The sequence below is a fragment of the Symphodus melops genome (assembly GCF_947650265.1).
Source record: "Symphodus melops genome assembly, chromosome: 12".
Lineage (NCBI taxonomy): Eukaryota > Metazoa > Chordata > Actinopteri > Labriformes > Labridae > Symphodus > Symphodus melops.
In genome coordinates this window covers 2,405,419-2,418,708 of record NC_136702.1, presented here as the reverse complement: position 1 = coordinate 2,418,708, position 13,290 = coordinate 2,405,419, and the positions used below count along the sequence as shown (strand labels likewise).

The following is a 13,290-nucleotide window of genomic DNA, read 5'->3' as shown; positions in this document are numbered from 1 at the left end:
CAGCAGCAGCAGAGTGCTGAGCATGATATACAGGCGTTGACAACATTTACAAGGATGAAAAAAAATAAAAATAAAGAAGGCAATAAACAGAAACGGTCTGTTTCAGGACTCAGGATGCTGACGCGTAAAAACACGTTTGGAGGCGGGGCTTAAAGGAGTCAGGAGAAAGAGTAAAAGGGGTGAGGAGGTTCGTCATGCCGCTAAAAAACAACAACTTCAGAAAAACACCTGAACAAATCTCTGATCCAAAGTTTTTGAAGCGGTTTGTCGTGTACTGATTCAACCTGAAGCATCCTGACCAATGGCGGGAAAATATCGGATTATCTTCTGCAAGAAGCTCGTGACTTTGTCCTTCATTCTGTACAGTTGGATTATTCGTGTATATTAATTATGTGAACATTTTCTTTCCCTTGGTAGCTCATGAAAAATCAAATGTATTCATTACCTGCAGAGAAGACGTGTTGGACACGAACCTTCAATCTGCTCTGACGAAGAGAAAAACAAAAACCCCACTTTGATGCAGATAAGAGTCACGTTGGATGAATTCGGATGGACACATTGAAATACTTTCAAAACAGATTTTTATGCAAACGCGAAACATTTAATGTCACGTGTTTTTTTTTTTTTTTTTCAGACAAAGGAATGAGAGAAATTAGAGGAGTGTTAAAAACACCAAAGTACCAGTTTAATAAAAGGCCTCCACAGATGTGCAGAATACAACGTTTGGTCTCCAATAAATCCTGAAGACATAAAAGTTACCGAGTGAAAGAGGGATTATATTTGAGCGATAGCAGGAGACGTTTTCATGTTTCTGGGGCGCAGAAACACGACTCGGGAGGATTTTGTGTTGCAGCAATTGGAGATTAATTAAAATGTTATTGGATGAAATAAATCAGAACAAGGCAGCGAACACCTTCCAATCAACATATATAAAAAGACGAGTTTGCCTCTGTCCTTCTAATGGGACATAACTCTTAGTACTGTCTCGCTAAATACATTTCCATACAGCTTCTTTTACCTTGTGAAAAGTCGTTGTAAATCATGCACAACAACAACACAGCAGTGGGAATAAAACAGTTGGTGTGTTTCTGCCTCAGGCACTGAATGAATGTCTCGTCTGCCCTCTTCAGCTGCAGAGAAACACCTGAAGACACTGCAGGTAACATTAAATACGGCGCTGATGTGAAGGGGATGAAAGGGGAGAGTCACTGGGTGTTCTGCTTATCAGCTTGTCTGCTCCTCTTTGTTGTGTTGTTCGAGTCTCACTGTAAAGAAAAAATAATTTCCTTGAACATCCTCCATCACAGTGCAGTCTCTTCCTGCTGTTTCTGATCCCATTACTCCAGCTTTATGCTCTCTGCCATCACACTTTCTGTAATTGAAAATGCACCTCTGGTCGGAAAAAAAACACGCACACCCACACACACGCACACCCACACACACACACATACACAGACTGGAGCTGGACCATGTGGTGTTTTTTCCATCCTGATGTTTACCTGGGAGCAGATCGGTTTGTTTCCTTTAACTCCGTTTTTTTTTCTGTTGGCACGAACAGCCAGCGGTGTGTAAATATAAATGTATAACCACACACACACACACACACACACTCACACTCACACACACACACAGACTGTAAATCACATCGACCTGACAAACACGCTCCTGCAGTGATACCGGGGCCGTGTAACCCAGTTTTAGTGTGAAAGCGACACCGTCACTGAACCGTTTAATACGCACGAGTAAAAACTTTAACAAGCTCGTAATAAACAGACTGATTAACCAAATCTGGCCTCAGTGCATTTAAATAAATACATGAATTAAGGAGAATAAATGTGAAAATGACATGTGTCCGCGTGTGGGAAGGAGACTATAAACTCAAGCATCTTAAACGTCGCACGAGCGCACAAAATCCACCTCAGTTTAACGATGATAAATGAGACATTTCAGTTATTTAATGAGAAACAATGTCAAAAAAATATGTTTATTTTGGGACATTTGCTCGTAAAGATGTTGAAATTAGAAACAAACATGGAGACGGAGAAATAAAGCAGGAAAAATACTGACAAATAGTTTTCAGTTTAAACTTTAAAATGAAATCAGAAACGGAATACAGACTTTAACACAATGATTAACACGTACAGCATGAACATGTCAAATGTCAAATCTTATCAAATTGTATTCATTCATTGCTTCAGAGCGTTTTCTGGGGTCCAAACTTCAGAGTCCGGGTTTTTTTTTTTTTGGTTTTTTTTTAAAGATAGAAGATAGATATTTCAGCATCTAATATCTGAATACAAGCTTGGAAATAATCCTCGTTCAGCAGGGATACACATTTACTTTAACCTGCCGGGGGACTGATGTGAACTATGTGTGCATGCTCCCTTTATAAATAAAATCAGCTGTTTGTCCCCCGGAACTGCGTGGCATTAATGCCATTATAAATGTGGAGAACACACAAATACAAGGCCATACAAGTATTTAATCATATATATATAAATCCTGTGAGGTTTATCTTTTGTATATCTGATAAATCATAAACATGATATATTGCGTCACAATTTATGCAGAAAATTCTTGTATCTTCCTTTTACATTTTCTAACATGTAAATTCATTATTTTAGAGTTATGTCATATTAATTTTAAAGAAAACAATCGTTCCACAAAATTAACGTTATTGTAAAAAACTAATTGAGATTATTATTATTTGTCTTATAAAACGTTTGAATGTTAATTGGCCTGACACCTTGCTTATAGCCTGTTTACTGTTAACTACATAGCGAGTCATCATGTCTAAAAAAAAAAAGAACATTTTCACGTCTAAACATTTTACAGTCATGAACACAACCACCACTGACTTGCTTTTGCGCACAAATAATCTCAACACATCATATTCTTGTTCATGTATTTTTTCTCTTCCTCAGACTTTTGACTCTCTCACGTTACTTTTTAACTATTTAGAGGAAGGTGTCAAACGAAGCAGCTCTTAATCTGTGAAGCCTGAATTCTTTGACCTTGATTTAACGTCATTTACACAAAAATGACTGAATCAAGCGAAACTGAACAACTGCTCAACTTTCTCTCACTTTGCGGATGCTGCTTGTTTTATGTTTTAAGATCACTGCAAACCGGCCACTAAATTGACCAGTCTCCATCCTCACATCTTTATCTTCTTGTTCACGGTGATCTGCGCGTGCAGCAGCTCTCCACGCCACATGGCCTCAGTCCTAACGCGCGCGCGCGGAGTCTCGGGTCCGTGGACCGGGTTAGAAGGTGCTGAAACGAGCCGAGAGCGGCTGTCAGTTTGGATGCTTTACTGCGTTCTGCCTGCTTCCAACCACCCCCCCCCCCCCACCACCCCCCCAGGGGTCACACGGGGTCAAACGCTTTCTTTTCTTAATTGAATATCAACGGCCCTTTTGACCGTCTCCGCCCACACTCACACGTGTCCTGTCTGGCAGGAAAAAAAGTGACAAAACAAAACTCCTTCTGAGAAGTTCTCAGTTTTATGAGTGCGTGTTTTGATTAAACATTCTCAGAATCCCACAGTTTGGTAAAAAACAACAACAACAACAACAAAACAGGCAAGAATAGCGTTAGGAGTTTAAATGTAAAAAATGACTCCCTGATGAATTCAGAAATTGTGTGACAGCAAATATTTGCATCCAACCAAACCCTTAAAAAAATTCTCTAAAACCCCAGAGGACATTTATCAGATTGGGTTAAATAGAAGGTAGAATGAGAGATGTTCAGATGTGGCCTTCGTGCTTCAGGTTTGGGTTTCTGAGAGGAGGGATCTAAACAGCAAACAGTTGGTTTTAGGTTTTTACTGCTCGTGTTTAACGAGTTTCCTCCCACAGGGATTTAAATCCACTCTCACGATATTTCTTCTGCCACAACGCGCCAGCATTTAGTCTACTAAGTTATATATATAAACGTACAAAAGTAGGATATATATGTGCGTCTTATGTTTGAGTAAATCTGCGGATTTAAATATGGAAAACGGTGTGTGATCCACGAACAGGTAGGTTTAATCGATTAATCACGAGCTTTCCGTATAGGAGCAGTTCGTGTTTGCGCGCACTTTATTTCCACTAAAGCCTCAGAAATACACAGATTGTCTCCAGCTTTATACTCAGGTTCAAGACGTTTACTTGTTGATAGTGAAATATCACTTCCTGTCAAGTTTGCGCATGGTGATAACTTCACTGATCGATTCATGTGTGACCTTTAACGCGTGAGATATTTTAGATTTCAGATCGTTTTGCAACGATATGATTTTTTTATTTTTATTTATTTATGGACACACTCAAGTTTGAGTTTGCTTTGTCTTTCTCCTTAAATATTCTGGTTTTAATCCCACCGTTCCTATTTCCTTGGATTAATAATTCAAGAAATATTTCTCACTTTACATTTTGTTTCAGGACGACAGGGAGCACATCAGCCAGCGGCCTTCTGGAAATCTTCTCCGGACCCACATGTTGACTTCACCCCGGCACAAACCTCAGCTCCGTGCGTCGTGAGTGATCGCTTCGTTCAGCCGCTGACAGAAGATGTGTGACTTATTTTCGCCTCGCCGGAGGAAACTTTTCTCGTTTTCTGCTGAAGGTCAGGAGTGAGGACAAACACGGTGAGGAGAAGAAACAATCTTTGCAAACTGGATCTCATTAAAAAAACAAGGATTCAACTCAAAAACTCATTCAACAAGGTGATACTAAATACTAATAATACTGTGTTCCTGTTCTTTTTATTATATTGTTTTATTTATTTTGAGGCTGATGTCTGTATTTTTTTTTGTTGTATTAGTTGTTTTTTTTGCCCTTTTGATTGTTGTAGAACTGACTTAAAAATAATTACTAATAATTATAGAGAGAGACTTCACGGTCTATATTTGACTCTTATACAGTTTATTTTTATTTGCCAAGTCATCTACATTTTTATAAATTACTTCGACGTCACATACAATAATTTATTATATTATAAGTCTGTTAATAACTCTTCAAATAATTGTCTTGAAGTTCGGAGATAATTTACATTTTAATTGTGCGACTATAATAAGCGTCACGTTCATCCAACTCGAGGAAGGAAGGAAGGAAAATAGTCCAATTTAAAAAAAAAAAATCTTTACTTCTTCTACTTTTAAATGATCTCCTTTTACATCGTGTCTTTTTGAGTTCATAGTGTGTGTGTGTGTGTGTTTGTGTGTGTGTGTGTAGTTTGAGTCTCTGACCTGCAGATCTCCTGGAATAAGCGCTCAATCCTCTCGTTCCTTTATTTTGGTGCCCACCTGTCCTCCCTGCAGCTCCTCTCCTCAGCTGTCAGAGACACAATGAAGCTGTAAATGTGACTTTTCCTACAACCACAGTAATGATGCAGTCAGCGGCTCACGCGCGCACGCGGTGAAAAGACACAGGATGTTACCAGGACTTTGGGCAGTTTGTTATAGGGAGAGCGAGGCCGCGCGCGAGGCCCTCTTGCACAGTTTCATCCAAAGTTGTCGGAGTCAGACTCCGGTGATCCAACATTCAGAGAAGAAGTGAAGCTATACAGGATCTGAGTGTCAGAGAGGAAAGACAACAGGACCGGTGAGGTCAGTGAATAAATACTTTGAATTTAAATGACACAATTTGGGGATTTTGTTTGTTTTTTGCAGATTAATCTGCGTGTAAAGTTTATATTGGTTGAATGTAAAGTTAAAGCACCAACTTTTTCTTTAAATATTAAACACACAATCAGTTCATCAGAATTGTGCAGTTTTGATGAAGGCTCTTCTTGGAGGATGCGCGTGTCTCTCGTGCTGCCATTGGACAAACCACTTTGTCTCACTCGCTTTCCTCACTTCTCATTGGCTGCTATGGTTTGACAGCGCGCAGGAGCCCCGCCCCCTCTAAACCAGAGGGGGGGGGGGGAAACTCCTCCAGAAGTGAGTATCAATCAGCGAGAAGTTGGGGGGACAGAAAGAGAAAAAGAAAGACACCGAGTAGAAGGACGGAGAGACGCGCAAAGCGGCACACCGCATCCAAACGCTCAATTCTCCCGGACTCGAGCTCACGCGCAGCCATGATGGCACAGTCAGCCCTCCAAAGTTTGACGCGGCGTTTCTAGACACAGTTGGGATTACTTTGGACACTTGGTGAGTTTGCCTCCCGCTGTAAACACTGACGTGTGTTTTTTTTCTGTTTCGCTCGCTGCGTTGGACGAACGGAGAGGGTTTTTGGCCGCGTCCTCCCCCCCCCCACTTGGGTGGATTTGAGAGAAATGAGTGAGAGGAGGCGATCTGCCGCAGCTCTGAGCTCGAGAGCCCACGCTTTTTCCGTGGAAGCCCTGATCGGCTCCAACAAGAAGAGGAAGCTGCGGGGCTGGGAGGAGAAGGAGCTGGAGTTGTCCATGGAGAGCCTCGCCGCGGACGGAGAGGACCCGGCGCACTGTCTGGATATGGACCCGGGTCAGTGCGCAAGACATGCACCATGCACACCGTTTGAATGTCCGGAGCTCCGCTATATCACACAGCGACGAGTCCCGAGTCAAAACATGGCTCCAGTTTCAATGAGCCAACCCACGACAGAGCACTAGGCTGTAACATCCACGGCCTCGGTGTGGACGTAGCGAGTTGTTCTCTTTAAACCTCAGAGAGGGTGAGAGAGGTTCAGCTCTGCTGCAGCGCTGTAAGGAGAACACGCTTTATTGTTGAAGGCCTGTAGAGAGAAAGTCAGTCATGTTGGTAGGCCATCAGGGATATAAAAAAAAAGTCAGCTAACTTACAGCAGCATCAAATCAAGCCATCACAAACGATTATAGAAACATCTTTTGGTGTTATCCACCATGACATATAGAAGTAAGAACAGAATCTACGAAGCGTGACGTTGTCTGTTTTGACGCTGTTAGTTTCTTAAATGAGCTGCAGGCCTGCGCAGAGGCCTCTGCGTCTAAAGCGACCATATGAACCAACATAATGCCCTGCCTGTATTTTTTTTTTTTTTGCGTTTGAATTTGCTACATTTCATGCCGTTGGGAAAATTGTCCCAGACTCTACCTGCGGAGTTATATTCTAAATACATGTTTGCATATAACGCGTCTGAACGGAGCCGCACACACACGCACACGCACATACACACACTCACACTCATATCTAATATATTCAGGTGTGAGAAAGCGCAGACAAGATTTTAAAGAGAAATGAAACACTTGATCGATTTTTGACGCAGGATGTGCTGCTTCCTTTTTAAGCACGTTTTTAAAAGAAATCAACAATAAATAAATCTGGATTATGACCAAGAATGGAAAAAACAGCAGGCACGTTTAACAAAACAAAACAGACAAAAAATGCTGAAATACATTTTTTATAAATTAAACAGTAATGTGAGATTAAAATATGTGAGTCATAAGACTTGTTAGATCACGAGTGGTGACCTGTGAACATTAAGATAAAGTGTTAATAATACTTTTTCAATAATTGTATTTCGACGAGGCGAGTTGGAGACATTTATATTTATTATATTATATTTATTTTTTATCATTGAACTTCTGAGCTCTGTTGACACAATTCTTCTTCGTCTTGTTGATTGCATGTTCATAGCGGTCTCTTCTTTAAGAGGTTGCTCTCTCTCCGATGAATAGTTCCGTTTATTGGTGACGTGCTGCAGCGCTGAGGAGAGTTCTTCTGATTCAGACCTGAGGTGACTTTTAACCTTGAGGCGTCGCTCTGAGCTGAGTCAAACAGAGAGCTGCGTGTTTGTTTGAGCCATGGAGCTAAAAACGTTGTTGTGTTTGCGCTGGAAATTCAAGGTCATTCAGTTCAAACGGTGTTTAGAGGAACGTGTGTCCTCTAATTGATTTGGTAGAAATGAGCGTCGTGATGCTTATAAATCCAAATGGGGTTTTTTTGATAACTGGAATTAAATTGGCTTTCACATTTACATGTCTAAATATTGATTCGTGATTTAAAGTTACAAATGTTGTAAGAAGACAGATACTCAGAGAAATGATGCAGACTCTCTTCTGCTGCTCAGACAGTCTTAGGCCGGGTGCAGGCTGACCTCCGGGGCGCTGCGTCTTTACGCACGGCTGAGTCTGAGGAGGAATTAGAAAGATATTTCTTCCCCTTAATAACTCGTAGACTGTTTCGGTGTCTGATATTAAAAGCAGTGTTGTCAAACGGGGTGTGTTAAATTCAGCATTGATAACAGCTTGTTGTTATTCTGTGTTTTTAAGGGATTCAGATTCCTTCAGACATCATTAAAAAGCTCGCGGTCATTTTCTAATCACCCCCGAGTCCATGGCGCAGAAAGCTCTGTCTGTTCATCACACCTTAAGGTTTTTTCCCCCATGGAGTTTGGGGGATTTGTGACTGAATTAATTACCAAGTTCCCGGTCTCTCGCCCCCCTTGGTGCTGCTCATTAGCAGGCGGGCTCCTGGCAGGTTCAGCGGGTCGCTCAGCTCGAGTCCTAAAACCTCCGCTTTGGCCATGACCGAGAACAGCGAGTCTCTGTGGTCAGATTATGTGGTCTGAAAGATTCCTTAACGGAGTGATTTTATTTTTTACTGAGCTGCAGGCGAGGCTGGAAGCCGGTTGGTCGTATAACACGTTTATTAGCCTCAGAGACAAGGGCTGGACTGAGGGAGGCACAGGATCTGAACCAGGCTCACATTTAACGGTCTGTCTGTAAGAGCGGAACGGTTCAGCTAGTTAGACCTCACAAAAGTACAACAACCACATCCACAATATGAACCCCTTTAATTCAGTAATTAACGAGATGAACTACACCTAGTATAACCTAATATTAAATGTCACTGAGCCAAAACGAAGTGGATTACAAGCTAACACTTTTACGCACAGATTTACGCACACAACGCTTTTAAGAATAACACTTTAACATCTCCCAGGTATAAATTAAGACATTACTGAGATTACCGCTTAATACTCGCTGCTACAATTACCACAAAAAAATAAATAATAATAATAATTAATAATTTCCGATGTTTCCCTCCAAATGAAACTCTCACTCTGATTTACGCCGGCTGATAAGAGGTGTGTGTGCGCGCGCGTGTGTGTGTGTGTGTGCCCCTTCCTTCGTGCCTGAGACAGAACAGGTGTTTTCAGTGTGTATATTTGGTTACTCGGTGTTTTTAAATGGTCGAAAGGTCGCTTCTGTCCTCTGAAATAATCTGCTGCAGCAGCTTCATTCAGTGCAACAAATTCCAAAAGCTTCATTTTGCTCCAAACTATAAAGGCGGTGTTGTAGGTCTGTCGTAACTGTTGATAGTTCATAACTAATGTTTCCAACCTTTTTCTCTTGGAGAACATCTTCAGTGTCTTGCTCGTAAATCTCCCAAACTGTCTGATATCTACACTGGACTCTGTTTGTTCTTACCTACAAATCAGAACATTTGTGTCCGTCAGAAGCACGTGGAGACATGGAGTATAATATGTAATGCATTTTTACAAGCTTTAAAAAATATTCCTGTCTCCATATTCGGCATGTTTAGAAACGTTGTGTTAAAACACATTTCTACAGGTTTCAGTCTGGCTGCACAAAAAAGAGAGAGATGAAAACACAGCTGCATGCAGCTTCACATTTTCAAGCTGCTACTACTGTAAAAAAAAAAAAAAAAAAAGTTCAAATCTTCAGGTCAGCTATAAAGGGAAGAATGATTCCCATGGTGAGATGATGCATCTCAGTACATTATTTAAACTCTGCTCACATGTGAAGTCTGATGTTAAGATTATAACCCGGTTTCTCTTGAATTATAGTCATCATTTTATAAAATGTTTGTGTAATTAAGAAACATTTTCTGAGCTGTGGAGATGTGATACTCACTTCAAAACTTGTGTGAGTGTGTGTGTGTGTGTGAACTGTGACACAGTGTAATGTGATGTACAGCACTGCCTTGATTACATTTAAACCAATTAGTGGCCTGCTATGGATGTTAGCTTCATTTTAATGAGGCCTGCATGAGCTGATTGGGAGTCTTCAACCACAAGATACAGCCCCTGACTTTGTGTGTGTGTGTGTGTGTATGTGTGTGTGCGCATGTCTGTGTGTGTGTGTGTGTGTGTGTGTGTGTGTGTGTGAGAGAGAGAGGGGCTTACCACAGCAGATGTCAGGGCAGCGTTGTGCTGAGTGGACGAGTTTTTGTTCATCAATAAATGTCACTTTTCATTCATTCAGCTCTTAAAGAAAATGTGAAGTGAAGCTTCGACCCAAAGACTCAAAGAAAACTGTCTCATAAACCTCGCTGCTGTGTGATAATTTATCGAAGGCTGTTATTAGTTTCTGCATCGTTTCTATGACGATTTTATTCTCGGTGTTAAAAGTTGAGGAAGTCGTGTCTTCAGGCCAACTATGAATTTAGCAGCTCCATGCTGTGCGTGTGTGTGTGTGTGTGTGTGTGTGTGTGGTTGGTTTGTGATAGGGGACACATCCTTCAGCATGCATGCAGTGCGTCCACACACACACACACACACGCACACACACACACACACGTTAAGCTTTGGCCTGTTCTTCCCTCCTCTGCATCTCGCAGGCGTCCCTGCTGAAGTCGAGCTCTCTGGAACGTGTGTGTGTTTCCTCCGAACGCCTCGGCCACACACACACACACACACACACACACACACACACACACACACACACACCGACTTCCAGGTTCAGATGCTTCTTGTAGATACGGGTAAAGGCTTCAGCAGATTTCAGTTCGGATGCCTTCAACATTGTGAGGAAGTTTTGAATCCTGTTGGAAGAAAACAAACATCCAAAACTCTCCACACTGACTTTAGATTTGTCACCTAATGAAGTCACACAGCAGTCAGGTTTATAAATGAGAAAGTACAAAACTTTATATAAAGAGAAAATATACAACACAGCAGATAAAACATTTTGTCCTCTACCATCTGTTAAACATGTTTTAATTTTTTTTTAATTAGAGCCTGAAAGTAATAAAAACAAACAGCAGTATCTGTCTTAACACTCACAAGAAAAACAGCAGCACTCCTAATGTCAGATTTAAATAGAATAATATGACCCACAAATACATTTAAGGTCATAGTCCAGTTTGTCTTTTTTATATTTATTTGTATTTATTATTTTATAAATGTAAAAATACATTTATTTGAAAAAGCACATTTAAATGTAGATAATCTGAATGAGCTATTAAAACGCTATGAAAGGTAAAATGAACAAAGGCTTCTGCATAGGAAGAGCTACAACTTAAATAAATGAAGCATGCAGAGTCCATCACTCAGCACACAAGGAAGCATTTAAAAAAAAAAAAACTACCACCACCACAGTCCTTAAAGTCCTCCGCGCCATGTTTGATCAAAGCCTGAAGAAAGCGTGAGAAAAAACGGCGGGAGTCCTCGTGAGCTCACCGTGTGTTTGTGTCACACAGAGAGTCAGATGCAGAGGCTTCACATGAATGTAATGCTGGAATATTAGTCCATGTCAGAGGACGGGGAAACACTTTATTTATCCGACACAGTTTCATTGCATTATACACGTGAACTGACGGAAAGAATGATCTCCCTGTGTGACATAAAATCAGATTTTGTAATCCTCATTTTTATGATTAAATTAGAGCAGATCAGAACGGTGGTGAACCTCTTTTTGTCTTCTTCTTTAAAGACTTCGAGTTTTAATATGGAGCGAGGGGACAGCTGTGTGTGTGTGTGAGTGTGTGTGTGTGTGTGTGTGTGAACAGTTAAAGGAGAAGAAGAGCAGAGTAGTCCTGTGTGACAGACTCATTGGCTGCAGTGACACTGAAAGGATCTCCCAAGAAGATGATGGAAAGTGTGTCTGTGTCTCTCTGTGGTCATTACACCTCCACCCCTCTTCCTCCTCCTCCTCCTCCTCCTCCTGTCTCTGCTCTTCCTATCTCCATCCCTCCTCCTCCTCTCCGTGCTCGTGTTTCCAGCCGGCTTGGCTCGGCTCGGCTGCAGCGGTTTGGCCCGGGACTCGGTCCAGTCTCTCAGCAGCTCTGCATTTGCATAACCATATTTGTGCGCCCGTCAGTCTGCCAAGTCCACCTCCTCGTGTCAGGGCGTTCAATAAATAATGCATTATTAGATTTCTTTTTTGGGTGGTGGTGTCGGAGGGGATGAAGGATATTTAACAATAAACCACGTCTGAGAAAAGAAAGGAGTGTGTGCTGATCTTGGGGGAGTTGAATCTGGGTGAACTGCAGTTTTTGAAGCGGCGAGTTTTAAACATTTGTCCTTGCAGCTGGAAAACTATACGCTGCTTTTTGATTTTGAACCTGATATGGTCAACTTGAAGGCTCATTTGTTGAGACATTGTAGGACTTTCTTTAAGGAGATTTTGAAGGTGTTAGTAAACAGTTAAAAAAAGGGTTTAGTAATTAGCTGGTTATATGAGGTGAAATACTGTTGGAAACGATGTCTTTAAAAAGAGCAGAATGAAAGGAAAAACTCCTGATGCATTTTCAACCTGCAGCCTCAACTCGTAACAAAGCTCATGCATGTTTTTTATATGAATAATACTTATTTTATTTGGGCCTTTAAGAGTGGATTTACTTTGACATAGTCTTGATGAAACTCACGTGAAGGATTCTGAGGTCACCCCTGATGGTGTCTGGGAGTTTGAGTCTCAGGCGGATGGAAAGCTTCCCTGTAGGTCTGGATGAGTTTCAGGATGCAGGAAACAGTTTTATCTGCTATGACATTGTGACGGTGTTGATGGTCAGTCCATTAAACTCGATCCAGGAGGAGAATTGAAGGGGAACTTCTTTTTTCTGAACGTTTCCCTTTGGAGTTCTTCATTGTGTGGCCTCGGTTTAAAATTTAATATTTTCTACAGCTCGGTTCAAAGGCGTTACGCAGCATTTATTCTGCTTTTGACATGAACCCAAGGCTCCATGACTAGCCGAGTCAACCAGCCAAACTCGGCCGCTTCTCTCTGAGCTGCAGACTGCAGGTGATTTGGAGTCAGCGGAGAGAACCGCTGCACCTCCTCACTGCGCCAAGTTTCCTGCGTAAAAAAAAATCCAAACGCGAATTAATCCCACTGTTTTCAGAGCCTCCTTCTCATCATCTTCTTCATTTCCCTCTCAGACTCCGAGGCAAGTCCCGGCTCGGACGGAGAAGGTCTGGCCGAAAGAACGTCGTGCTCCTTCGGCTCACCTGACGACCTGGCTCCGGGCCCCTGCGAGCCGTCGCCCCCGGCCTCCATGGAGGAGATCCAGGTGGAGCTGCAGTGCGCAGACCTGTGGAAGCGTTTCCATGACATCGGCACAGAGATGATCATCACTAAGGCGGGCAGGTAGGCCGGACACACACA

General features: G+C 41.9%; 1 protein-coding gene across 2 annotated transcripts in view; it reads left to right on the top strand.

Moving 5' to 3' along the window:
• The first annotated feature begins 4,637 nt into the window (after positions 1-4,637).
• Positions 4,638-13,290, top strand: part of tbx15 (T-box transcription factor 15) — a 31,273-nt gene continuing 22,620 nt past the window's right edge. Inside the window, exons 1-2 of one of the 2 annotated variants that reach the window (XM_079357596.1) lie at positions 4,638-4,708; positions 13,065-13,272. In XM_079357596.1, coding sequence (XP_079213722.1) covers positions 13,181-13,272 — 92 coding nt within the window. In that variant the 5' untranslated portion in view covers positions 4,638-4,708; positions 13,065-13,180. Of the gene's footprint in view, positions 4,709-5,831; positions 6,446-13,064; positions 13,273-13,290 lie in introns of those variants that run through there. The other variant, XM_079357595.1, reaches the window with a different exon arrangement.